The sequence below is a fragment of the Podarcis filfolensis genome (genome assembly GCF_964270895.1).
Source record: "Podarcis filfolensis genome assembly, chromosome: 1".
NCBI lineage: Eukaryota > Metazoa > Chordata > Lepidosauria > Squamata > Lacertidae > Podarcis > Podarcis filfolensis.
Genome location: NC_139604.1, coordinates 28524439 through 28552225, shown reverse-complemented (window position 1 = coordinate 28552225; position 27787 = coordinate 28524439). Strand labels below are relative to the sequence as shown.

Below are 27787 nucleotides of genomic sequence, written 5' to 3'. Positions count from 1 at the left end.
ACAGTTCCCATCATCCCTTGTCACTGGTCCTGCTAGCTAGGGATGATGGGAGTTATAGTCCAAAAAGAGCTAGAGACCCAAGTTTGGGAGACCTTGGCATAGATTATGCAGATCTGTTCTGTGCTGATGTATGAACTGGTTCTGAAACCCTAGTATTTCTCTCTTCCCTGCCCCCTCTTCTGCCTGATTGGACTCTCATGTGCTCTTGCCCATCCGCATAGCAAACTGAAGGCAACAATGGATTGAATGTGGGCCATTGGAGGAGTAGGTCACACTATCCAAACTGCAAAGCTGTCGCCCAATGTCCCTTTCTTTTAGTGGACAGACGTCGTTTTGCAGGACAAGAAGCTAGAACATCATATATCCATAGAACACAAGCTACTTCAGAAAACAAATTTCAGCTGTACAGAACAGACATCTCAGCTCCATTGTGTTTTTTTAAAAAAATATTGATCAGCCTATTTGCTCCTGAGAAACTGGAAAGAGGTGCAAGAACAAGGCATAACATAATGAATTAGGCATCCAACAGGGAGCCATTTTTACAGAGATGACACCAAAAAAACCAAACAAAAAACCCATGATAAGGCTGAACAGAGCTTCTCACAGACCCTCCAAGTGTCCCTATTTTCCAGGGACGTCCCTGATTTGGAGAAGCTGTCCCAGTTTCTGATTTGATCCCATCGTGTACCGCTTTCCCTTAAAGGTAAAGGTAAAGGGGACCCCTGACCATTAGGTCCAGTTGTGGCCGACTCTGCTGTTGCGGCGCTGATCTTGCTTTATTCGCCAAGGGAGCCGGTGTACAGCTTCCGGGTCATGTGGCCAGCATGACTAAGCCGCTTCTGGCGAACCAGAGCAGCGCACGGAAATGCCGTTTACCTTCCCGCAGGAGCGGTACCTATTTATCTACTTGCACTTTGACATGCTTTTGAACTGCTAGGTTGGCAGGAGCAGGGACTGAGGAACGGGAGCTCACCTTGTCGCAGGGATTCAAACCGCTGACCTTCTGATCAGCAAGTCCTAGGCTCTGTGGTTTAACCCACAGCGCCACCTCCGTCCCACAACCCGCTTTCCCTTAGGATGTCCCTATTTCCATTGGAGAAATGGTGGAGGGCATAGATTTATCCAACCCCTGTGCTGTCTGCAGGCAATCCTGTATAGTCAAGGTGTTTTATGTTTGTTTAATGTTTAATTATGCTTTTATATACATTGGAAGCTGCCCAGAGTGCTGGGGCAACCCAATAAGATGTGTGTTTTTTGGGGGGGGCTATAAATAGTAAAATTATCATTATGAAATTTGATGTCCCTATTTTCATCAGAGAAGTGTTGGAGGGTTGCAAATAGTGTATCACTGGCCAAGCTGTATAAATGACAAGTGAGTTTCTGTTCAATTTTTTAATTATTTAAAAAACACCTTTAAATGTGGGCATGATTATATCTATTTCCATATATTTCAAAAAGCTGTTGCTGGAGTTGGACTATGATGATTCAAAATGCACTTTCTTGTGAGTAAGACCAGCCGAGAGTGCCAAGTGAGTCAACCATACTAGGTTGGGCACATTTTAAAGGGTACACTGGATTAATGTTGATTGATTCCTGGGAACCGTAGTAGGTTAAGGGTGCTTGGAATTGTAGCTCCGTGAGGGGAAAACTACAGTTCCCAGAATTCTCGGGGGAAGCCATGTGCTTTAAATGTGCATTTAAATGTATGGTGTGGAGATGGCATCGGTTTGCTACAAATATCTCCTGCCCAGTAATCATTACTAGGAAAAATATTTGAGAACCTCTGGGTAAAAAGATTACACTGGAGTGAGAATCTTTGCTGCAAGCAAGGATTCCAGAGCCAGAACATAGGCAGAGTAGTGGGGAAAGAGAGAGTCCAGATATTATGTTCTTGTAACTTAAAGCCTAGGAAACCAGTTGCTGATTTGGATCAGTAGCTGTATGTATTTTCCTCCCACTCCTCTGCAGTCTGTGGACACAAGTGGATCAAACAGTTTATGGTGCATCCAGGGCAGGTGAATAAAGCCAGGAAACATGCCTTCTAAAGCCTGATGTTTATCCATGAAGGAGCTGAGTTAATTCTATAGGCAGAATTTACTCCACAGCAGCTGGGACTGTGCAGCTGTAGGGAACTGTCACTAGCAGCTTGCTTCCCGAGGGAGAATTTTCATATAGTATCCATGAAAGTGTCATTTGCCCCTGAGTGGGATAATTGTGCTCTCCATATGTTTATGGAGTTCCTAACTTTCAAGCAAGTACCTCACATGAGATGTGAAGGCCTCTGGTCTCAAGTTTTTTGGATTTCCGCCCCTCCACCCCTGACTTCGAAAGAATTGGTATTACATATTCGTTTCTCTTTTTCTCTCCCTCCATGGCAAAATTTTCAAGTGAGAATAGGCTTCATTTTGTTCCACACAAAGTATCTGACTGAAAGGGGGGGGTGTGCGTAATTTTCTGTCATTCGGAATTAGAAGCACCAGCTTCACAGAGGAGCATTTTCATTATTTTTTAAAAAATGAAGTCAAACTATGTTAACTTCCCCAGGCTCCTATATATGTTTTCATGTTCAGTTATGCTCCATTCTGAAATCTGGCACTGAAGACTCTGGAAAAAGGAACACACATTATCTGAACTAAAAAATAAATAAAACCAGTCCTCTGACTCAGGACATGGGGAAGCTGTGGCCCTCCAGATGTTGTTGGCCCTCACCATGGGCCTTTTGTTGGTAGCTGCCCAGAGTGGCTGGGATACAAGTAATAAATTATCTTCATCACCATCATCAGATACTGATTGTCACAGGTCCCCCATTTCTGCCCTGACTCCTCTGCCTCTGTTCTTCACTTCCTTCCCCAATGTACCTTCAAAATGGTTATGGTACCTTCAAAAATGGTTCTTACTGTGCTCGCTTCGGCAGCACATATACAAAAATGGTTCTTACTGGCTTCGCAGCATGTTCACAACATAATGAATTCTAGATATGACAACTTCCTGTGAGGAGGGGATTCCACATATGCCACATTGCCGCTAGAACATTACCGTCCCATCCAAATAATTATCAGTCGTGCATGCCTATTTTCCAAAGTGCTTGCTCTCCCTGTAGAGAAATGCCTAGCTGCAGCAGTGTACCCAATGGCCTGGTTCACACAGCATGCTAAGCCAAACCATTGCTTTGTTCTCAGTTTACAGCTCATGGTTAGTCACCAATCTGGGTTCAGGCAACACACTGCAACCAAGCAATGGCTTAGCTCAATGAAGTGCAGCAGCAAAATGGATATGGAGAAGCAAAGCCATCATGATCTGCTGTCCAGGAGCTCACATTTGCTAAACCATGGCTTGGTTTAAAGTGATAGGAGAACCAGGCCAGTGACTTCTATTAACACAATTGCAAGCCAAGCCAAACAAGGCAAAGCCACTCAAATTCTGGCTTGTTGGGACTGTTGGACAGTTACATAGCAGCACACCTGGGTTTGCTACTGTAAGAACATTTAACAGAGAGCTGCAGTCAGACAGTTCTGGTCCTGACAAATGTACCTGCATGACACACATATTTTCAAATACCCGTTTGCTCTACTCACACATTTACATTTTAGGCATAAGCCTAAAACTGTAATGTGTTGATCTGTGATCATGGTGCTAATTATAGCTCTGATTTCTCTCTCTCCACTTTTAAATTATAGCTCTGATTTAATGCTTGTTTTTTATTGTATTTATGCACATATATAAAAATAATTGTAAGCCACCTGGAGGCCCCATCAAGGGCCAAAAGGCAGAGCATAAATGATTTTATAAAGAAGAAACTTTCAGATAAGTTACTGCTGCATATCAAGTTGAAAGGGGTGCGCCGAGTGAACTGGTTTTGTGGTGGCTGAAAAGTCTTTTAGACTGGTGAGTGATCTCCATTCCTGCCCACATCTATCACCATTTTTAGCTTATTTGACCTTTTGTGTACCACCATGAACACCAGATCTGGTGATGGTAGCAGCTGTTGGCACCCACTCACACTCTCTCTGGCTCACATCCTGGGTTGTTTAGCATTGCAAACAAAACTGCTGGCTGTGTAGAAACTCTGAAATCAGGCAGCACATTCTGACTCTGAAATCAGGCAGCACATTCACAGACTGAATACCAGCTGAAGGGGAACCTCAGTGGGAGAGGGCTGTTGCCCTCATACCCTCTTTGTGGGCTTCTCAGAGGCGTCTGCCTGGCAACCATGAAAAGCAGGATGATGAATTATGTAGGCCTTTGCTCTGATTCAGGAGGGCTGTCCTTGTGCTTTTAAAATGTCTCAGGTATTTACATTTAACACACACACGCAGAGTATATTTGAAACTTTAATATACAGTATTTAATGGCATGTACAGAAGACGAAGACAAATTACAATAATAATAATAAGTAATAATAATTTTACTTAGATGTTTACATTTTCCTATTACAGCAGTCCTCACAGCACACCTCATCCATGTTCCTACCTTGCGCACGGTGCGCACACATTTAAGTACTGCACTCCCACACACAATAAACACGGAAACAGGGACCCAATCCTTTCTCAGGGACCGCATGCACATTTATTGCGAGGAAATGCAACCCTTGTGTATACACCGCTATTCATTTATTTCACTGAATTTATATCCTGCCTTTCCTCCCTGACCGTTCACCATATTTGTCTGGGGCTGATGGGAGTTGGGAGTCCAACTACGGAAAATCACAAGGCCCCCATCCCTGCTAGAAGCAAGGACACTCTGAGGGAAAATGTGGAAGGAATTGCTATCTGAGTGATATCAATGTTTTCGTTCCTCTCCTTCTCAGTTAGTCATCCCTCCTAAGTGTTGCAGCTACAACACGCGAGAGAGCTGGATTTGACAATGGCAGTGCAATTTCTTTGATGGCGAGGCTGACTTTGAAGCTAACTCCTTTCACATCATTGATCTCCAGAGGTTGCTGGATTCCCAGCCAGCATGCCCAATGGTCAGAGTGGGTGGGAGTTAGAAATATAGGAAGCAGTGGCTTCTTCATACCAAGTCAGACTGTTATTTCGTATTGTCTACATTGACCAGCAGTGGCTCTCCAGGATTTCAGACAAGATGTCCCCTGGAGATCCCTGTGATCAACTCACAAACCTTCTGAATGGAAGGCAGATGCTCGATCAATGAGCTATGGCTGTAGTCAGGGCTTTTTTCAGCCGGAACTCACCGGAACTCCATTCCGGCACCTCTCCAGTGAGCGCCATTGCCCTTATAAGAGAACAAGGGAGGCGTTTGTGATGAGTTCCAGAATGGCTTTTTCTAGAAAAATAGCATTGGTAGTAGTCGACCTCTAAGAAGTTTTCTTAGAGCTATGGCTGGAGTCAGGGCTTTCCTTAGACTCTCTCCTTCCCAAACACTGGAAGACTAGAAAAGGAAGCAGCCACCCCCTCCCCAATTTTTGGCCACTTCTTTAATGCCTGTAGTCAGTGCTATTTTTCTAGGAAAAGAGGTGCTGGAAATCACCATGAAGGCCTCCCTTGTTGTCTTATAATGGCAATGGCGCCCACCTGAGAGGGGCCAGAACTGAGTTCCGGTGAGTTCCAGCTGGGGGGGGGGAACCTTGCTTGTAGTAGCTTCCACAACAGAACAACTGCATTAGCTGCTGCCATGATTGCCACAAGAAGAAATTGGGTATTTATGCTACCCAAGGAGCTCTGGTCCGACTTGCCCCCCCCCCCATTGGCTCTTCATGCAGAAGACAGATTCCATTCCTACCTCCCATCAAGCCACACTTCTCCCCACCCCCACGGCATTGCTGCGCGTTACCCAGCCAAGGCAATCGTCATACCCACAACGCTACAGGAATATTTTTTTCACACACCTTCCTCCCTTTTTAGCATTGAATTCCACCACCACCCCCTCCTCTGCCGTTCGGATTCTCTGTCTCTGAATTGCTTGCAGCTTCTATTATAGCATGTAGACGCTTCATTGGGGGTTGGGTAGGGATAAAAACAACAGTAATAAGGTCGGGTGTGACAAAACATTTTTTAAAAAATGCTAAATTCTCTCAAATCCTATAGGGGGATAAAAAAAACAAAAAACCTTGCTTGCACCCCCCCCCCCGCCACACTGTTCATCTAGCTGCCAGGTCACAATTCCCTGCTGCAGCTTCCAGGCCTGGTTGCTAGGCAACGCTTCCCCACTCCCTTCGCTGTGCAGCATGTTGACTGCTACGGGGTCCCTTTTCCCCCCCACAGAGCAGGCAGATCTGCTAAGGCGAAGACGTTCTCTTTACCCTGTACACCCCCAAAATGAAGGACTGGCTTTCCTTACCCCTTCCACCTCACGACCTTCACGTTTATGCTTTTTTGTAACTGGCCTATTCACCTCAGTCAGTTATCTTAGCATGGGGTTTATTCTACAACACGAGAGATGGCTAAAGAATAGGTGGCCCTCGTCCCTGAAAAATGTTTTGTCCTGCTCGGGTTACTTTTATGTGACTTCTTCTACATTATCTCCATTAGCTTGGGCTGGATAGCTCAGCTGGTTATAGAGTGTGGCACTGATAACGCCAAGGTTGCAGGTTCAATCCCTGTATGGGACAACTACATTTTCCTGCACCGCAGGGGGTTGGACTAGATGATCCACAGGGTCCCTTCCAACTCTACAATTTTATGGCTCTTGTGGATGCTGTAGTACTTGGCGGGGGTGTGTGTGATACTCCTCTCCCTTTTATCATAAGTGGTACACATTTTTCAGGTGTGTTGCGTTCTGCTATTTTCTTCACACTGGTGTTAAATTTCCCAAAACAAGATGTCACAGGGCATTGCGTCTAGAGCCTATCCTATCCTGTCCTCCCCCATTTTATCCTTACAAGAGCCCAGTGAAATAACTCCATTTGGGAGATAGTGAGCAGCCAAAAGTCGCTCAATGAGATTCATGGCTGAGTGGAGATTTGAACCCGTGTTCTCCCTAGTCATAGTCTGACACACTAACTTGCTATGCCACATTGGCATAGTGACAAAAAATCCTGGCATCTTCTCTGGAAGCCTGAACCACTAACCCACATTTGTGGGGGGATGGGGAGGCAGTTGTGAACTGTGATCTGCAAAAAGGCACTCTGCACATGCTTAAACTCACCCCAGTGCCCTAAAGATCCAAGACTCAAATGACACCTTGCCTCATGCATTTGTTTACAGCAGATGAAAATCTCTGGTTTAAAATAAGTGGGAGATTAGTAACAGCAGATTCATATTTGTGGCCGTACATCATGGCTATCAAATAGACTTACCATATATATACCTCACATTGACATGGGGCCACTTCATAAAATTGTGGTGAAAGCATATCATGTTCCTTGTGGGAGGCAAATGTATGTTTTAAAAGGCATGTACCCTGGTGCCAAGAGACATGCACGTGCGATAGGGAGCCATGATTTACTGGCATTTCTCACTTAATGTGCATGCCTTTAACCCCCCCCCCACACACATTTGCCCTTAGTTTGAGCGTGTCTTTTTTAAAAAAAAATTAATTGGTTTTTCCATGTATACATCCTCTAACAATCTTTCTCTAACAAATTTCCATATCCCCGCCCCCTGGACTTCCCTCATATTCCCATTTTGTTTTATTTCCATATTACTCACCCTGCGTGTTGTTTCCCAAAATTTTCCCAAGACATATAATCTTACTTTTTGTTATATACAATAGTGTTTGTTTATTCAAACCCTGCCAGTGAGTCCAAATATTTATGTTGTTTCTTCATATATGTTGTAAATGGTTCCCATTCTCTTTTAAAGTCTTTGTTATCCTTTTCATGTAATTTATCTGTTAATTTTGCCAGTTCTGCATATTACGTAAGTTTCCCTTGCCACTGTTCTTTCGTTGGTATTTCTTCTGTCTTCCAAGCTTGTGCTAATATAAAATTTGAGTGTGTCTTGAGACAGCTACCTGGGTAGGTTCTCCAAAGGGTCAGAGGCCCCCCTGCCAAGGGCTGAAATCAGCGGTGGCTGTTGTGTCCATTTGGATGGGCAAAACGGGAAGGCAGGGAATCTAAGTCGATGGTGCCAGAGTGGGTGCCAGATGGAGCCAAATCCAACGGCATGCAGAGCCAGCTAATTCTAGTTTTGTTCCCATCTTCCTCCCTGATGAGTTCTCCAAAGGCAGCATGGTGGTTAAAGAGGAGAGAGCTGACAGGTAGTACTACCCTGCTGACTAGTTGTAAGTCAGAATGCATGCTGGACAGCTCAGTTGGTTAGAGCATGGTGTTGATAATGCCAAGGTTGCAGGTTTGATCCCCGTATGGGACAACTGCATATTCCTGCATTGCAGGAGGTTGGTCTAGAAGATCCACAGGATCCCTTCCAACTCTACGATGCTGTGAATAGCCTATGAATAAGGCAGGCAGGTAGGGGTGGGTGAGGGCAGGCTGAAGTTGGTGGGCCAGTGCCCCATGTACCCTAATGGATTTGCCCTCTGCTGGCTGAAATTCAGATCCAGTCTTGCTAGAAATGTGGGCCAGTTCCTCTGAAACGGTATGGATTTTACATGGGTAGGCTCTGGCCCAATTACCTTCTAAATCTGGCCTGCGGACAGTCTGGGAATCAGCGTGTTTTTACATGAGTAGAATGTGTCCTTTTATTTAAAATGCATCTCTGGGTTATTTGTGGGGCATAGGAATTTGTTCATTCCCCCCCCAAAAAAATATAGTCCGGCCCCCCACAAGGTCTGAGGGACAGTGGACCGGCCCCCTGCTGAAAAAGTTTGCTGACCCCTGGATTAGAACTTCCACTTAAAATCTAAGGGCCAAGCCTGAGGTGATGGAAGCAGGCCTGTTTACTTGAGCTGACATAAGCAGAGGGGGGAAGGGGAAACTGACAAAACAAGGTGCTTCTTCATACATAATTTGATACGGCTATCATAGCTAATAATCACAATCCATTTATCATCCGATGTAGCGATGGCCCAAAGCTTAGATTGCTTTAGCGCAGGGGTAGGAGGAAGATTAGACATGTTCAGGGAGCCCAGGTCTAGGGACAGCAGTCTCAGGATATGGGCTGAAGGCACCTTGCAGATCTGGGTCAGGTCAGTGCTGAGATGGGTGACCAACTGGGAACCACACGTGCATCACCTTGTGTTCCATTGTAGAAGAAAGGCAGGATATCCGTGCAGGAAAGAGGGAAGGTTTTTGTTTTAAGTTTTCAGCTGCAAGAACCAAATCCACCTCCAGCGGCAGCACCAGACGAAGGCTGTTGCCATCAGGTCATAAGAACTGCCAGTCGGAACAATTGTTCCATCTAGATTGGTATTATCTATGCACCAACTGGCAGCGGCTCTCTGAGTCTCAGCCAAGGATCTTCCTGCTCTATTAGGAGGTGGCAGGTTTTGGGAACATAGGAAGTGGCCTTGTACTGAGTCAGATGACTGATTCATCTAGCTCTCCAGAGTTTCAGACGGGGGACATTCCCAGCCCAACCTGCAGATGAACTGGGGACTTTCTGCCTGAACCACACCTGTTTTGCCTTGCCTTGTTTTGTTTTTTGGCACAGTAGTGCATGAACATCCTAAGCTATGACCAGGATTCAGTGATGTGCTAAAGGGTAGGCTCATAGGAAGAGAAGGAACAATCTCCCTATAGAATATCTTTTGTACATTAAACACAGAAGAAAAGCGAGGAAGCAATGCCCATACTCCCCCTCTCCAGTTCTCTGTTGACACCTAAACTGGAATTCCGACACCATCCATTCTCTGCATTTGTTCATCAATGTTTTTAGCAGTTCAGGATGACTAATCCCATCTGTAGCTGTGGCTTAGAATTCTCAGGTGACACAGCAAAAGGACCACCAGATAGGATTCAGCAAATGCCTCTCCTTAAGCAGGAGCTCTTAAATGAGATGCCTGCCGGCCAATCCAGGGAAGGCAGGGAAGGCTTTGTTCCTGTTTGCAAACTTTTAACGTCTCTCTCGTGCAGCTTGCTACACACACTTGACTCATCCCCCACCCCCAACTGCAATATCAAAGTGGACTCTTTAATCCATTCTGCACAGGGCTGGTTTTCTCGTTTGCACATCAAAGGTATATTTGTTGTGCAGCCTGCACATTTTCTTCACAAGAGCAAAGTACTATATTATGTGTCTTTTTAAAAAATGGCAGTGCTTCCCCTTCCCCCAGCATTCTTTGCAATTGCGCTTGCAATATACACCTACAGTTTTGTGGCATCATTAGTTACTTAGCAGCAGTCCATGGTTTCTTCTTCAAATCACTTTCGTGTCATGCTATTTTTTTAGTATTCTTTTAAGGTGGGTGTTTTTTTTCTTAGGTAGTTTTTAGTTGTTTGGGATAGGAATGCACACTTTGCAGTATTGTGATTTGTGGTGGGCTGTTTGTTTGCTTTTTTGCATTTTTCAGTGGAAAACAGCTTAACTGTCTTATTGTTACTGAAAGGTCTCTTATAGGAGTTCCTCATCTCCAAGATTAAAATGCAGTCAGTGCATGCTTTTGAATGGTCCTGTGGAAAGACCCCTGGCTGGCCCCCTCTAGCAACTGGAGTCCAGCGCCTTCAACAAAGGCCCAGCAGGCAGAAACCTAGCAAGTGCGACTTTTCTCCAGCATGGGTGATTCAAGGGTGTGAAAAGAGTGCAGTTCCTGAATTTCCACATCATTGAAATCACCTTGTTGGAAACAGAGTCACACCAGCTGAATTCCTGCCTGCAACACGTCAGACAAATAAAACGGGCAACCAACTAACCACTCCCTGAAATTTAAAAGAAGGAGACTGCCACACTGTGTGTGGAAATGGGGTATGGGTGGGGAGAATAGCCAGGGCCAGAGTTGACCCCTGTATGTGAGAGGAACACAGCAAGTATGTGGTAAAATCCTGTTTTTTTACAAAAAATATCAAAATAACAAAACAAAAAAACACCCCAACACCCAGCAGATATGGGAGGCTGTGCAGTTAGGCAATTTCAAACCCTTAATGGTTTTATGGGAAGCAGGGCTCTTTAGATAGTAAGTGCTCCTTCTGCAGAGTGGCACCCCTGATATCTGCTCCAAGGTCCTGCCTGGACATTGCGACTGCAGATGTGCTGCTCTCACGTCACTAGAAAACACAGGCAACATCTCTTCATCCTGTAGCTGCAAAGGGGGAAATAAGAATCTGATGCACACCATACTAAGCCCCATTCCACTGTTCCCCAAAAGAACTTTTAAGCTACCAAAGGGATTGCATCTTCATCACTTAACAATTCGTGGGGAGGAATAAATTGCCCCTCTCAATTCAAGGGCTTTTGGGTGAAGGGTACAGAACTAACCTCCAAGCTTGGTTCACCCACACCCCTCCTCCAGAGTGTTTCTCAAATGTGGATCTCCAGCTGTTGTTGGACTGCAGTTCCCATCATCCCTGACCCCTGGTCCTGCTAGCTAGGGATGATGGGAGTTGTAGTCCAACAATAGTTGGAGACCCAAGTTTGAGAAACACTGTAAATGTGAAGAAGAATGTCATTTCATAGGTTTAAGGACCATGGGGGTAAATGGATATGTGTATATCTGAGTGCAAATGCTGATCTACCTGTTCTGTATGGTTTTCAGCTGAATGCACAAGTTACCATCTACATCAAGATCCACATCTGAATCTACATCCAAGTGCATGCATTGTGGATAGGCAGCATCCCTACTGAAGCACACACCTGATTTAGCCCTGCTGCCCTTAATCCAGCAAGTGGTACTCACAATGAAGGCTGCTTACCTGCCTGGGGATCAGGCAAGGAGGATCTTCTCATGGTCCCGTCAACAAGTGTAGCCTGTTGTATGGTAAATTGTCTTAGGGTCTTCTCTGTGGTGCCCCCCACCCAAGTGAGTTTTCAACATCAGCTGAAAACATATTTTCACACAGGCATTTGGTGCGAGCCTAGATGGATATATTTTTATGCATGCTGCTGAACTGTTTCAATGGTTGGACGCTGTGTTTTTTTAAATCTTGTTTGAAGTCATGCTTCATATTGTTTCGGAGCCGTTGTTGAATCCAAGGAGATGGAGACCAGTAGCCTTCCATGTATGACTGCATGCAAGAGCCACCTAAACAGAATGGCTATTTATCATGTTTGAAAATGACAAGTCTGAATCCTGCCAAGTGCCCCAATAAAAAGGGGAGGGGGGTCTGTTTACTGCAATACAGGGAAGGGAAGGATGACTTGCATATTTAGCTGCTGCTATTGCATTTGTTTAAGCCTTCCTGGTTAGCTGGTTGTGCCAAATAAATGTTAGAATTACCAATAAAGAATAATAAGAGGCAATTGCTAACCCAGTAACATTGAGACCATATGTGCAGCTGTCGTTTTCTACCTCTTTTAGCTTTCCTCTAGAGGTCTGAGGGAAGCTGATGTGAGCATTATCAGCAGCGGAGGTCAACTCTAATGACTTTTCACCATTTCTTATCCATTTTTAGGTTCATTTGCTTCAGCCATTTAGGTTTGCTGCGCTAAACCATAGCAACCTTGCCTAAGCTGCCCCTTACACACTTCTTCCATCAGTGCAGGGTTAGAATAAAAGAATCGTAGAATTGTAGAGTTGGAAGGGATCCCAATGATCATCCAGTCCAAACCCCCCCCCCCCCAATGCAGGAATATCAGCTAAAGCATTCATGGCAGATGATCATCCAACCTCTGTTTAAAAACCTCCAAGGAAGGAGAGCCCACCACCTCCCTAGGGAGTCTCTCCCACTGTCTAACAATTCTTACTGTGTTAAACCCAGAGAGGTGGGCTGGAAAATTCCCTTGACTCCATTTTTCTGCAGAAAATGTCCTGGTTTTAGAAAGTCATTGGCCTCATTTGCACATCACTTTAAATCACAATGAAAACTGAGCTAAGGTTTAAATATGTACATGCAGTGTGCTAGTACAAGTACACTCTGGTGAAATCATGGAAACTTTGCTCCTGCTAGGATTGGAGCATGCTTTAGCTTAGCATTCCTTCTGAACCCCGGGCTTGTGGTTTGTTTCCCACAAAGAAACCATGCGTGGTAAACAAGAAGAAATATTGTGGCTAGTCCAGAGAGAAACAAACACCAAGCGCAGGTTTACTCGTAACACTAAGCTAGACCATGACTTACTCCCAGGCGAAGAACAGCAGAAGGAGGGGAGCAAAGCATGTACAATTTCCACAGTCTGCATCAGCCATGCTGCCTGTTCACATTTAAACCATAGTTTTGTGCAACTACAGATGAAGGTGATGTGGAAATGAGGTCAACTTTTCATAAAATTAACTAGCAGCGCAACAAACGAGCAAAACAGAATGCCAGGTTGGGCAACCAGGATAGATATAATACCAATCAAATCTAAAATAAAAGTTGCAATTAACTTTTTCAAGGTTGCTATACCTAGGAAGCAGGACGTGGGTGGCACTGCGGTCTAAACCACTGAGCCTCTTGGGCTTGCCGATCAGAAGGTTGGCGGTTCAAATCCACACAACGGGGTGGGATCTCGTTGCTCGGTCCCAGCTCCTGCCAACCTAGCAGTTCGAAAGCATGTCAAAGTGCAAGGAGATAAATAGGTACCACTCCGTCGGGAAGGTAAACGCCGTTTCTGTGCACTGCTCTGGTTTCACCAGAAGCAGCTTAGTCACATGACCTAAAAAGCTGTCTGTGGACAAACGCCGGCTCCCATGGCCAGTAAAGCGAGATGAGCGCCGCAACCCCAGAGTCATTCGCAACTGGACTTAACTGTCAGGGGTCCCTTTACCTTTACCTATAACTAGGAAGCACATCTATTTATGCATGCGGGTCTTCATAGTCATGTTACAATTAATATGACGACTGTTTCCAGTGCCTTCATTTGGGTGTAAAGGTGGCATGCAACGCTGTTGTTCTGCCAGCGCTGCAGACTTCTGCTCATGCCCTGTAACCTTCCCTTTCTCTTCTCTTCTCTGTGGACCCTCAAAATCTGCTACAGAGTGTTGGTGTACAGTGCTGGATACAATCCTAAAAATCTAATGTGAAGGAAATGCATGCTACGGAGTTGTCGTATTTTTAAAATATTTACAAGCATACCAATAAAAAAATAAGTTCCCAAGGCAAAGCTTTGGATTCCTTCGGCCATAATGCTTCAACCGCATTAACAGTGTGGTTCAAATCCTATGCATTTTTACTCTCACTGTGCTCAAGAAGGTGTGTTTAGGATTGTAGCCTGTGCATTTTATGGGTTCCACCCCTGCCCCATCATAGTTCAACAACTTTTGACTGTTGGGGCAGGGGGACTGTCCCACATGTCTCACAATACTACAGCTTGTAAAATTTCCATCTTTTTAAAGTCTTGCTTTCGAAATGCAAGTACAATTAAAAATGCAAAATCAATAACTCGTCAGGTAAGATGGTGGAGAGGATCACAAAATCCAAACCGATACTTATACCAGGTCAGACTAATTCATATTCCACAAGTGTCTTGGAAAGAAAACAGAAGACATCCCATTTTGTCCCATGAGAGCACAGCAGTGAGAGCACCGTGATCTCGTGCAATTCCATACTGAGATCATCCCTCAAATAAAGCACTTTTCCAGGCCACGATCTTGCACAGTGCCCCAAAACATACATTTTTTTGGTGCCGTACTCTCATGCAAGAGCATTGACCTGTCCAAAAAAGTGTGTCTTTTGGGTTCCGTGATCTCATGCACATACATGACTCCTGCAGGAACACTGCTGGGAAGGCATGCATCCCAGTTTTGGGACTCAACATATTGAAGCATATGCTATTTGCTTGTTTAGCCTAGCAAGACCTACTCTGTCAGTATCTCTCTAAGGTCTTTAAAACTGGGGATGCCCAACATTGAACCTGGAACCTTCTACGTGCACAACGCATGGTTTGTTCCTGTGTAGATCATGAGTAGGGAACCTGTGGCCCTCCATATGTTGTTGGGACCACAACTCCCATCATCCTTGAACATAGGCTAGGCCAGCTGGGGCTGATGGGAGTTGGAGCCCAACAACATCTGAAGAGGCACGAGTTCTTCATCCCTGCTGCAGATGGCTGGTGTCTATGCCTCAGCTGGTAGCTGTTCTCAAGGAACAGAAAAGCCATGAGATACACAACACAAACCTTCCAACAAGTCCCTGAGCAGAGCACAACTTGCATCCCACTTAAAGCACTTGCAGCGGCTCCACATTGCCATTTCTCCCAGTGAGTGCATAATAGACGCCATTTTATATATCTGTGCTCAAGATGCAGGTATGCAGATTTGTCAGCCACCCATTTGTGTACCCACAGCATTGTACAGCATATGGCAAGCATTCATGTTCATTCCATAAAGCCATCCTAACTTCCACCCTGAACACACAGGGGCAATGAACATGAAAGTTACATTTTAAAGACCTTTTGTAAAAGAAAAAGAAAGAAAGAAAGAAAGAGACATTGATAGCAGCATGTGGCCCAAATTAGGTATGGATATCTAGAGTGTTTCTCTGGGCTGATTTCTGAGATACACAATCACACTTGCTCCTTGATAAATGTCAGTTGTCTGCGTGATTGGCTTTAGGCTCCTGCTTTGTACTTGTTAGCGATGTATTCTGGAACACAGGAAATAGAAGGGGTCCCCTCCCATTGATGTGAATGCCCATTCTGATAACAAGCAGGTGTAATATTATCCACTAGCACACATGTAGATATTTTTGAACAATTTCCGCATTCACATTGCAACTTAAGGGTACTCTTAAATATATCATAGGTCTGCGGTTTTGTTCCAGCCCTAGCTAATATTGATTGCTATGGCCTAAAAAAAAAAAGCTACTGTGAAATGGCTTTTACCATCTTCAGATTTCTGAAGAATCTGCTCACTCTTTCCATACACAAGCTGCTACCCTCACCAACTGCTTGCTACGGAATACAAAGTTCTGCCAGGACATGGAAGACAAAAGGCGCTTCCTCTGTTTTTCTGCTCAGACAAAGTGAAAGGCCTCTGCACTCACAGATGTTTGGATGTTGCAACCCAGCAGTGTGCATGGATTGTGGATGATATACAGAAGAAGCAGGCCGAAAATCCAGATAATCTGAAGACAGCAACACCTCCTTCACTGTAGGATGCTGGATTGTTTTAAAATGGATTTTAAAACATATTGCAGGACTTGCCCACCCAAACGGTATAATCGCCACATTCTACCTATGCAATGCAAATGTTTCGATTCTTGTATTCTATATCCACTGTTCTCTCACACTCCAGAGTGCACTTCCTGCCATTTGAGTTTAAATTGCCACCATCTGTCTTATTTATTTTGCTCAAAAATTAAGACCAGACTTTACTCTCACAAAGGGTCATGTGGCTTTCCCCATTTTGGGGGTGGGTGGTGGTGGAAGAAACAGAGAGTTCCAAGTTATCTATGTGCAAAAGCACGGTTGTTAAGACTCTTAAGATTATCCATGCAGAAAATAACACACACGAAGAGATTCGGTTTTAACTCCCACAGAAATGCAGGTCCATACATTAATAATCACTCAGCTTTCCTTACGTAACTCTTGAAAATTAACTACCTCGGGGATAAGCAGTTCTGTATTTCATCATGCCTATTGGACAGCCCTAAAAGTGCTTTCTGCAGAGAGACAGTGGTTTCTGCAACAAGACTATCCTCTTTTCCCCCCCTATTTAAAAACGTGATCCTGGTTTAGTTCCTGTTCTCTTTTCTCTTAGCTGTCCACCAGTCCTCTTCCCACTACTCTCTATCCATCTTGCTTTGTTGTCAAAGCAACAGGACATAGAGCTATGGAGACAGACAAAATTGCTAGTTTAAGTCCCTTAACCAACCAGAAGCTGAAGTGAAGGCAGGCAAAAATCAATAAGAAAACCTGCCTTGTCATTGGCATACCCAGAAAGCATATAATAGCTCTCCTATCTACTTCCTGCCTTTAACTGTGAAGTGCAATTAAGACTGAACTTTAAACAAGTTTGATTTTATTCTTCTAACCTGACTAACCAAGTCTCAGTGACATATCAGGAGATAGGCTATTAAACATCTAAAGAGCACCCACATACTGACGGATTTCTTATTTTGTATGAAGGAACAGGCAGGTAGGCTCCTTCAGGAAAGAGGGCTCCATTCATTCTTATGCACTTCTCTCAGTGTATATCCCACCATATCCTGAAGATCTGGGACAGCCAGTATACTAGAAGGAGAAATGTACAAATACCCTTTTGTATTCCATTATTGTTGTTGTTGTTAGTAATACTGTAAAGATAAAACTTGTATACAGCCCTTCATCCAAAGATCACAGGGTGGTTCGCAACATAAAAATACAAAATGAGAACACAAAATACATAATAAAAACAAAAACAAAACAAAATCAATACCCTCCCAACCACATTTAAAAGGCCATAGAATGTTAATCAGCCAAAGGCCTGGTTAAAGAGAAACGTTTCTGCCTGGCACCTAAAGACACATAATGAATTAATCTGGACTGAGCTTCAGTTTGTTGGCTCTCATCCAGTCCATTACCAGGGCACAACATTAAATAGCTAGAAATGCAAGAAGCATTTAAAACCCACACATTTCCTCTGTATCTTTTTAAATTGATGTTTATTGCAAATTTATTAGAGAAGAAAGAAAGAAAACCACAAAACCAGAACAAAAATACAATACAATAAGCATCTACATATCTTATAACCATAGTTCCCAAAGCCAGCTCAGAAAGAACCACAAGACTTTGCTTGTAAACTCTCCTTGGGGACACACACAGGTTGTTGGAGCTCCCTGGAGAGGAAATCCCATAGTTTTATACATTTCCTTGATGTCAAGAGACAGAGAGAGAGCGAGAGTGGCAGAACATTGTTCATGGGAGATATTGTTAAGAAGTCTCTCATGATCTCTGATTTTTGCCAGACACTGATGCCTGCCCCATGCCATTTAAAGCTGTTGCACACACTGACTGGAGCAGTTCCATCAAAAAGTGGACTGTCACAATCTGCAGCTGATGAAACGTCTAGGTCAGCGGTGGGAAACTTGTGGCTTTGCAGATGTCACTGGACATTTAACCTGCATCAGCTTCCAACCAGCAGAGCCAATGATCAATATCTGGACATCTGCGAGTTTTCCACTGTGTCAATCAAGGGCTCCGCTATGTAAAGTGTATCGCGGTGACACCTGTACACAGCCCTCTCCAACATCGCCACTATCTCCAGACAAATCAAAAAGGCTATGTAGTGCCATATTGAGCATCATCAAAATGTCACCACTCAGCATGAATTGGAAGGAGAAGCCAATAGGTGGGCAAGCCCGGCTTCTCTCGCCAGAGTACAGCAACAGTCCAGGCACCCACACCCTCCACCACCTATTGTGATGTGGAGCACACAACAGCACAAAGAGCCAGCTGCACTGTCCTATTATTCCTGGTCTCTGGAGCCTGATGATGAGTACACAGTGCAGTCAGACCGGCTCTAGAAAGTCACTACTCCATCATTTATGGCAAGGGATGCTTTTTAGATTCCCTGTTAACAGGGGTTTGTTTTTCTCCTCATGCGATGAAATCCACGCAGTGCACAAGAGGTTTCTGATGGGGGAAAGCTTTCATTCATTTTTATTTTATTTTCCCAAGAAAATGAAGAAGCACAACTTAAGTCTCCACAAAAATAGATGCTGCTGTGTGCAGTTGCACCTTGCAAAAGGAAGGATGGTTTACAGCGTGTATTCCAATCTATATGTAAAAGCAACGGGAAGATAAAGATTAGGCATAAAATTTCAGCGCTACTACAAATTTCAGTGACTTTTCCTGCAGGCAGCGGGAGGAGAGGCCATCATCACAGCTTGTGGCAGTGAATCCCATACTTCATTATACATAGCGTTAAAGAAGTAAAGCGTTTTTTCTCCCCTGTGCGATGTGGGTGGCAACACGTTGGAGCATCTTAATATGAATCACAGAACCACAGAATTGTAGAGTTGGAAGGGACCACGAGGGTCATCTAGTCCACCCCCTAAAAAGCTGGAATCTTTTTTTGCTCAACGTGGGGCTCGAACCTACGACCTTGAGATTGAGTCCCATTTCTCTTTCTTCCCCATGCACCATTTGAACTGGAAAGCCCTCCAAACACCGTGCCATATTCCACATTAATTCCGACTGATCCTCAAACTGCAAACTACCCGCTCCGTTCACCCACGTCTGCTAATCAGCTTCACGTACAACTTTCTTGTTTCTGGTGAACCACGGTGCATCGTTTAGGAGCTTTTTTGGGGAGCGTAAGAAAACGCCTCCCCCTTAAAACCCTTCCTTTGAAACCCAAAAGCCTCAGGGCTTGAAAAACACTCAGATCTGGGAGGCTTCTTCCAGCGTCCCCCGCAAAGAGATCTCGCCCAACGCCTTGCGATCGCGTGCGCGCGCCACCTTGTGGAGTTTCTAGCGCCGAGTGGCCCCTTCTTTGCACAGGAAATGCTCCTTTTTACTTCAGTAACCAAGATCCTTTAAGCAGGAAGTTAGGTGTGGTCTGTTGAAGGAGAATCATATTTTTTTTTTAAAAAGCAACATCACTACTCGCCTCACCCCATCACCACCCCCCGCCCACAAAATAAAGAAGAAGAAAAAGGGATGGTGGCGTTTTTGCTGCATCTTCACGAGGATGCCAAACCCCCATAAGTGAACGATCCTATAATAAGGGTAATAATGCATGACTTATGCATCTGCAGTCTTGACAAAAGGACCGTGTGTGTGTGTGTGTGTGTGCGTGCGCGCGCGCGCGCACGCTGTTTCCTAGACATGGTTTTTTACCCACTTTCCCATTTTTATTGCTAACGTTATTGTCGCCGCCTTTTTGGACCGCGCATGTTTTGCCTGTGACAGAGAACCTTTGCACATCGGAGGCGCCGCAGGTGCGCTTCGTCCGCAGCACCAAACCTGTTTTCCTGGTGCACACCTGCAGGAGTGTGGTGTGTTTGTCTGTGTTACTGGAGACTGAGAGGGAGGAGAGAGAGGCTGCAGCTAATCCCCAAAGAGGAGAACTCCGAGGCGCGAAGCCGATGGACACTTGTTTTGTATATACCTTGGGGGCGGGAGATAATTTTTGAGGCTGCAGACTCCTTCGCCGCGTGCCATATTCATTTTATCATTGCTATTCCGATAGACCATCTAGCACTCAAGCTGTTGATCTTCTGTTGCTGTTACTATTTAATTGTTTGGATAATGTGCTTTGCTTATTCAGGGTGGTTGGGTTGGTTTATATATATGTATATAAAAACAAAAATAGGATGTGGCACAGATTATGCTTTGGATTTAAGCTTTAAGCATCTTTTTCATCGGATTATTTTTATTTTTCAGCGACATATGCGTTGAAAAGATTTCCATTCTCAGTTCTGGGAGGGAAAAAAATAAAATGCTTACATTTGAAAGTAATAGGCTTAATTTTTAAGAATAGGGTTTGACTGTTGTTATTATACGAAGCCCATAATTCAATTAAGAATCCCTCCCATCCCTAAATCTATGTACTGTAAAGTTTTTCCGCGGGACGGTGCTGTATTCAAGTGTCCAAGCCCGATTCCTTGCTCTTTGTGAATACAGTGGTACCTCGGGTTACATACCCTTCAGGTTACATACGCTTCAGGTTACAGACTCCGTTAACCCAGAAATGTTACCTCGGGTTAAGAACTTTGCTTCAGGATGAGAACAGAAATCGTGCTCCAGCGGCGTGGCGGCCGCTGGAGGCCCCATTAGCTAAAGTGGTGCTTCAGGTTAAGAACAGTTTCAGGTTAAGAACAGACCTCCGAAACGAATTAAGTACTTTACCAGAGGTATCACTGTATATGCATATATATCACATTCCTCTGGGTGCAGCAGGAGTGCCATACCACGTAATCTTTTAGGTGACAGTAATGGCTTCTCTGTGGTGGCAGTGAACAGGAAGTGAAGCAAATCCCACCCCTCCAGCCCTAGACTCTAATAATATGGAAATGCTTCTTTTTAAAACACTCCCTAACTTAGCTGACTCAGCATACCAGCAAAGAGAGCTGCCAGACTATTTGCCAGATTTATTGGGGTGACCTTTTGTCACCATAGGCAGCTATTGCCCCCATCACCACACGTAGAAAATCCCCTCGCCTCATGGCATTTATGTCTGACAGGATAGCTATTTTCCTAGGACAAAAACTGCTTGAGCTGGTGGCTGAGGGGGTATTGTTTACAGCCCCTCCAAGTGTCCCCATTTTCCACGGACAGTCCCAGATTTACAGAAGCTATCCTGGTTTCTGATTTGACCCCAGAATGTCCCACTTTTCGTTAAAGGTAAAGGGACCCCTGACCATTAGGTCCAGTCGTGGCCGACTGGGGTTGCGGCGCTCATCTCGCTTTATTGGCCAAGGGAGCCGGCGTACAGCTTCCGGGTCATGTGGCCAGCATGACAAAGCCGCTTCTGGAGAACCAGAGCAGTGCCCGGAAACGCCGTTTACCTTACCGCCGGAGCGGTACCTATTTATCTACTTGCACTTTGATGTGCTTTCGAACTGCTAGGTTGGCAGGAGCAGGGACCGAGCAATGGGAGCTCACCCCGTCGCGGGGATTCGAACTGCCGACCTTCTGATCGGCAAGTCCTAGGCTCTGTGGTTTAACCCACAGTGCCACCCGCGTCCCCACTTTTTCTTAAGACATCCCTATTTTCATCAGAGGGTATGGAGTTAAGCAACCTCCAAGCCAAGGAGAAAAGTAACTATGTAACCTTTGGAAGACATCTGAAGGCAGCCCTGTATAGGGAAGTTTCTAATATTTAATGTTTTGTTATATTTTTATGTGTGTTGGAAGCCAGCCAGAGTGGCTGGGGCAACGCCGTCAGATGGGCGGGGTATAAATAAACTGATGATGATGATGATATTAATAATAATAATAATAATAATAGAATAAAGGTAAAGGTAAAGTTACCCCTGACCATTAGGTGCAGTTGTGGACGACTTTGGGGTTGCAGCGCTCATCTCGCTTTATTGGCCAAGGGAGCCGGCGTACATCTTCCAGGTCATGTGGCCAGCATGACTAAGCTGCTTCTGGCGAACCAGAGCAGCGCATGGAAACGCCGTTTACCTTCCCGCTGGAGCGGTTCCTATTTATCTACTTGCACTTCGTGCTTTCAAACTGCTAGGTTGGCAGGAGCAGGGACCGAGCAACGGGAGCTCACCCTGTTGCGGGGATTCAAACCGCCGACCTTCTAATCGGCAAGCCCTAGGCTCTGTGGTTTAACCCATAGCTCCACCCGCGTCCCTAATGATAGAATAGGACATCCCAATTTTCATCAGAGAAATGTTGGAGGGTATATGCATATATGCTATGCACTTCTGTAGTAGGCAGAAAGACAAGTTTCAGCTTGATCCTGTGCACTGCGTTCAATATGAGAAGATACTCAGTTATTATTTTGCTGATTCCAGAATCCAGCCTTTTACTCAGTAGTGGACCTCGGGGTCTCAGATGTCAGTGGAGACCTATGCAGAGCCCAAACTCGGCGTGCTGCCTCTCGCTCCACTCCAAATCATAGTTGTGGTGCGCCTGAGGCTCCACACCCAGTGTGACCAAATCGGTTCCAGTCCCCTAAATCCAGCTCTGGACTGGATGGGAGCCCATCAACTGAGGCTGAATCCCAATAAGAAAAAACTGCTGTGGGAAGGTGGGTGGTTTCCATATCCCAGAACTAGGATATATGACTTGTTCTGGGCGGGGCTATACTCCCCACAGAAAAAAATGGGTTCATAATCTGGGATTATTCCAGTATCCCACTTTGTCAGTGATGTCTCAAGAGGATTCTGTGGCTAAGAATGTGTATACCCAGTTTAGACTGGTTTTCCAGCTAACTGTTGTTCCTGGGCTGGGATAGCCTGGCCTCAGTTATCCGTTCTCTGGTGACCTGCTTGGACTTCAGTAGTGTGCTCCACGTGGGACTGCCCTTGAAGACAGTCCAGCAGCTGAAGAATGCTGCTAGGTTAGTGAGTGGGGCAGCTTGATGTGTCCATGTGCTACTGTGTTATTAGCATAGAGTTGTTGTGCTTGAGTGAATTTTGCAAACTGTATTGATTTCTAATCTGTAATGGGGAGACTAAAATAGCACTTAACATATTAGGAATGTTATTTTTATTCCCTTAAAGTCCTTGTGATGTAGATGATTACACCTCATTTTACAGGCGAGGACTACAGCAAAGGAAAACATCCACCTGCCTAGCTAACAAGCTGTTTGATAAGTTTTTAGAATCCAGGCAAAGGTTTTTCTTCAACCAGGCCTTTGGCTGATTAACATTCTATGTTCTTTTAAAGGTGGGTTGGGGTTTTTTTTGGGGGGGGGGAGAGTATTGGTTTTGTTCTTATTTTTATTATGTATTTTGTGTTCTCATTTTATATTTTTATGTTGTGAACCGCTCTGTGAACTTTAGATGAAGGGCAGTACAGTCATGCCTTGGATCCTGAACACCTTGCGAGTCAAACGTTTTGGCTCCCGAACACCGCAAACCTGGAAGTGAGTGTTCCAGTTTGTGAATGTTCTTTGGAACCCGAACGTGCGATGTGGCTTTTGATTGGCTGCAGGAGCTTCCTGCAGCCAATCGGAAGCTGCGCCTTAGTTTCCGAACATTTTGGAAGTCGAACAGACTTCCGGAAGAGATTCTGTTCAACTTCCGAAGTACAACTGTATACAAATTCAATCAATCAATCAATCAATCAATCAAAACAACCAGTGTGACAGCCAGTGAGCAATCAGGCCCAATTTAGTGTGTTGATTGTTGCATATAAATCCCTAAATGGCTTGGGACCCAATTACTTAAAAGTGTGTCTTCCCCAGTATCAACCATATTGGACCCTATAATTTGTAGATGAGGCTTTGTTGGTGATGCAGCCGTCAGGGCCTGCTCAGTTGTTGTTGACCAGTGACAGAGCCTTCTCAGTGGTGGCTCTCTATTTGTGGAAAGCCACCATTCTTAACTTTCAGCAATTGGAAAACATTCATGTTTACCCAGGCCATTGGTGGCTAAAGAATACTGCTCATGGCAACCCTAGGATCACTGGATAAAGCAATGTTTTTAACCGTAACTCTTTTTAGAATGTCTTGACCGTTTTTAAAATGCTTTTTGAAATAAATTGGGGTTGTGTTTGCCATCCTGGACTCCTTCGGGAGGAAGGGCGGGATTTAAATCCAGTAAGTTTTTTTCTCTATTTCTCTTTCTCTCTAACCCCTATGTTTTGTGTCTCCTAGCACTTTTTTATACATGGGACACAACTGTAATTAAGAAGTGCAGGATGAAAAGATGGCGCAATCAGTGCTGGTACCACCAGGACCTGACAGCTTCCGCTTTTTCACGAAAGAATCGCTGGCAGCTATTGAACAACGCATCGCTGAGGAAAAAGCGAAGAAGCCCAAACAAGAGCGCAAAGACATCGACGACGATGAAAACAAACCAAAACCCAATAGTGACTTGGAGGCTGGCAAATCACTGCCCTTTATCTATGGAGACATACCTCCGGGAATGGTGTCGGAGCCCTTGGAGGATCTTGACCCATACTACCTTAACAAAAAAGTGAGTCTTTGCTGTGAGTTTAGTGCAGGTCCCACTGGAATATGATGGGATGGAAATCCTGCAACCTTTCAGCTGAATGCTTTTTAGCCCGTGCAACTTACTGACGCTTATTATCCAATATGTTCTGTTTTTCTTAGTTGACTTCACTGACACTGCCCATAAATAAGTGCTACATATTAGTGTTTATAATATTCCCCTCCTCTACATTTGCATACAGTGAAGCAATTTTATTACATGATGCTTGGCAATTGTTGCTTACATTATCTTACACCTAAAGAAGGGCTTGAAAAATGAATGAGTAAAGGTTTTATTAACTTCGCTGCTAGCAGCACATCTTCCTTTAGTAATATATATTTTTTAATTATTAAATACATTTTGCAATTGCCCTTTGGCTCCTTTATGTCATTTCTCTACAACAAGGGTTTTTACACTACATATTTTGTTTCTGAGCTGTCCAGTCTTCAGCAAGGTTTGATTTTATTTATTTATTTGCAAAATAATTCTGTACCTCCAACATTAAGAAAAACTAATAATACCATTGTGGTAAATAGCATAGCAGTAGCTGTGGAACAGTACTCTCAGAAGGACTAAGGCAGCTTTCCCATGATGCAGTGTGAAACTGTTGTGTAAGGCAGTCGATTCCACAGATGGCAGCATTTCCTTGCTTCCATATTCAGAACATTCAGGACTGGCTTTCCCATGAAGCAGTGCGAAGCCGTTACTTATTCCACGTATTACGTCCTTGCCTCTGGGTGTTATTCCATAGGAGCAGGGCATAATTTTACCCATTAATTTCCGCTTTGGAAATGTTTAAGGGCAGAACTGTACTTCTCCCTCCTATGCAATCTGTATAGTAAGCCCCGCTCAATGAAGAATTGTTAACTTTCAAAGGTTATGTCTTTCAGATGACTTATTCTGAATCGAGTTGTTTTACTGTGGGGAACAAATGGTAGGTTGCAGTTGAAAGGTAGATAAGGTTCCTCGCTTACCCTCTGCTTGGCCCTCTCCCGCAAAGTAAAAGGCAACTCAACCATGAGGATTTTAATCTTGGCTGGAAATGTCATTGATTTGATTAGACATAGATGTACCATTTCATTAGAAACAGAGAGGTGACGCTTTCACTTAACTCTGCTTAGCTATACATGGGCAGATGCATGGATAATTTCTGTGATTTCTCCCATGAACCCAGATCTTCCTGTTTTGAGCATAAAACAGCCCTCAGACATGGCATCTCAACAGAAAACACTATATTAGGAAAGACTTCTTTTAAAAAAGTATATGAAACAATCAGACTGGAAGTGAAACATCAGACCAAGTCCAGCATTTTGCAAAGACAGATATCTTTCAGAGCTCACAAATGTGTAGGTCTCCTTTTGTTGTTTGTCCCTAGTATTCCTTAATTTCAGGTGGCATGCCTCTGTATGTGGAGGTTCCACTAAGTTCTCAAGACTCATTGCCATTGATAGGCCTATCTGCTCTGATTCTCTTTTAAAGTGGCTATCTTACAGCAATGAATTTTGAAGTTCACATTGAATGAAGAAGTTGTGTATCTCCTTTGTTAAAGAGTAACCCTTTGGAAACTAGATAGTCTCTTGAATTATTTGTTGAACAATACAGAAGCTGGAAAAAAGAACAATGGCAACCCCACTTAGGGTGGTTGTTGCTTGTTGGCTTGTATGTTTTTTTTGCAGGTAATTTCTGCAACATATCATCGACACAAAAATAGTGTTTTAGTATTGGATATATACCGCACCATCCATTTGCCATTTTGCTTTCATAATTGTTCTGCAATATTTCTGCATTATTGCCATATGGAGGGGCACTCTTGTTCTATAGCACAACGAAAATAGGACAATAGAAACTCAGAATATATGTGGTATGAAAAGTTATAGGAATTTAGCAGGAAATTATGAGACATGCACCTATTGCAAACAAAGCAGCTTGATTGTTACAAGCTTGGTGGATCAGGGGAATGCTGTTGATGTAGCGTATCTTGATTTCAGTAAGCCTTTTAAAAATGTCTCCCATGATATTATTGTAGAGAAGCTGGTAAAATGTGGGCTGGATGAGGTAACTGTTTGGTGGATTTGTAGATGGTTGACTGACCAAATGCAAAGAGTACTCACTAATGCAGGCATGGCCAGACTTGGCCCTCCAGATATTTTGGGACTACAATTCCCATCATCCCTGACCACGGGTCCTGTTAGCTAGGGATGATGGGAGTTGTAGTCCCAAAACAGCTGGAGGGCCAGTTTGGCCATGCCTGCGCTAATGGATCCTCATCATCCTGGGGGAAAAGTGACAAGTTGGGTGCTGCAGGGTTCTGTCCTAGGACATCATTGTTCAACATCTTTATAAATGACTTGGATGAAGGAATTGAGGGGATGCTCATCAAATTTGCAGATGACACCAAACTGGGAGGGGTCACGAATGCCGCGGAAGACAGAATTGGGATTAAAGATGACTTTAACAGATTGGAGAACAGGCCACAAACTAACAAAATGAATTTCAGTAGGGACAAGTGTAAAGTTCTACACTTGGGAACTTAGATGGTCTTCAGCAGCCTCACCTTTTGTAGCTCCCCCAAACCAGGAGCTGAAGCTGTTTTCCTCTAGAAACGTTTGTATGAGGAAAGATGGGGAGAAAGTGGATGAGGCTTGAAGAATAAAACACCTGCGAGAGGGAAAGACATTGTGAAAAATTAAGTGCAAACATTCGGGGCTCAGAGATGATCAGAAGGAGCAACTTCTTGTTGCTACAGAAAGAGTCCTTTACGCTTCCAAGGATTCAGATTAGGCCACCTACTTGCTAATCCTGTGGCCCTCCTGTTTTAAGTGAATGGGTCCAGCTTGCCTGCTTACGCTTCCTCAGGGATGTGCAGGGCTCCTGGTCACATCATGGCTGTCTTCAGAACAAGAGAGAAGGGCACTCCTTTCATCTCACCCTGTCCCTGAGCAGAGAGGAAGCCCTAGTTCTACCTCACCCCATATATGTGTATTCAGGATCAAACCTAGATGTCCCTTGGAACTCAGGGAATTATCGCTTGCTGAAATCAAAAGGCAAAGCTTGGTGTAAAGTTTTAACTGCAGATTTCTCACCCACCCCTTCACTGTTTCTAAATGAGAAGGCATTTTTTTATTAAAAAAATGTGATGGAGCTGTTATAGGAGGATTGTGAATAAAATATAAATGGTTACTTGATTGCTGTTGATGGCTAAATGTAGACATGAGAGCACAAGCAATTCATAAAAAGAATGAAATAGGAGGAATAAATGTATTAGCGGTGGCGAAAACCTGGCAGAGAAACAAAACTTGCAATCTTGGCAGGCATGAAGGA

At 44.3% G+C, this 27787-nt stretch overlaps 1 protein-coding gene across 1 annotated transcript in view; it reads left to right on the top strand.

Moving 5' to 3' along the window:
- Positions 1 to 27787, top strand: part of SCN2A (sodium voltage-gated channel alpha subunit 2) — a 96420-nt gene that overhangs the window by 14601 nt on the left and 54032 nt on the right. Inside the window, 1 exon segment of the mRNA XM_083577617.1 lies at positions 24130 to 24451. Coding sequence (XP_083433743.1) covers positions 24182 to 24451 — 270 coding nt within the window. The 5' untranslated portion in view covers positions 24130 to 24181.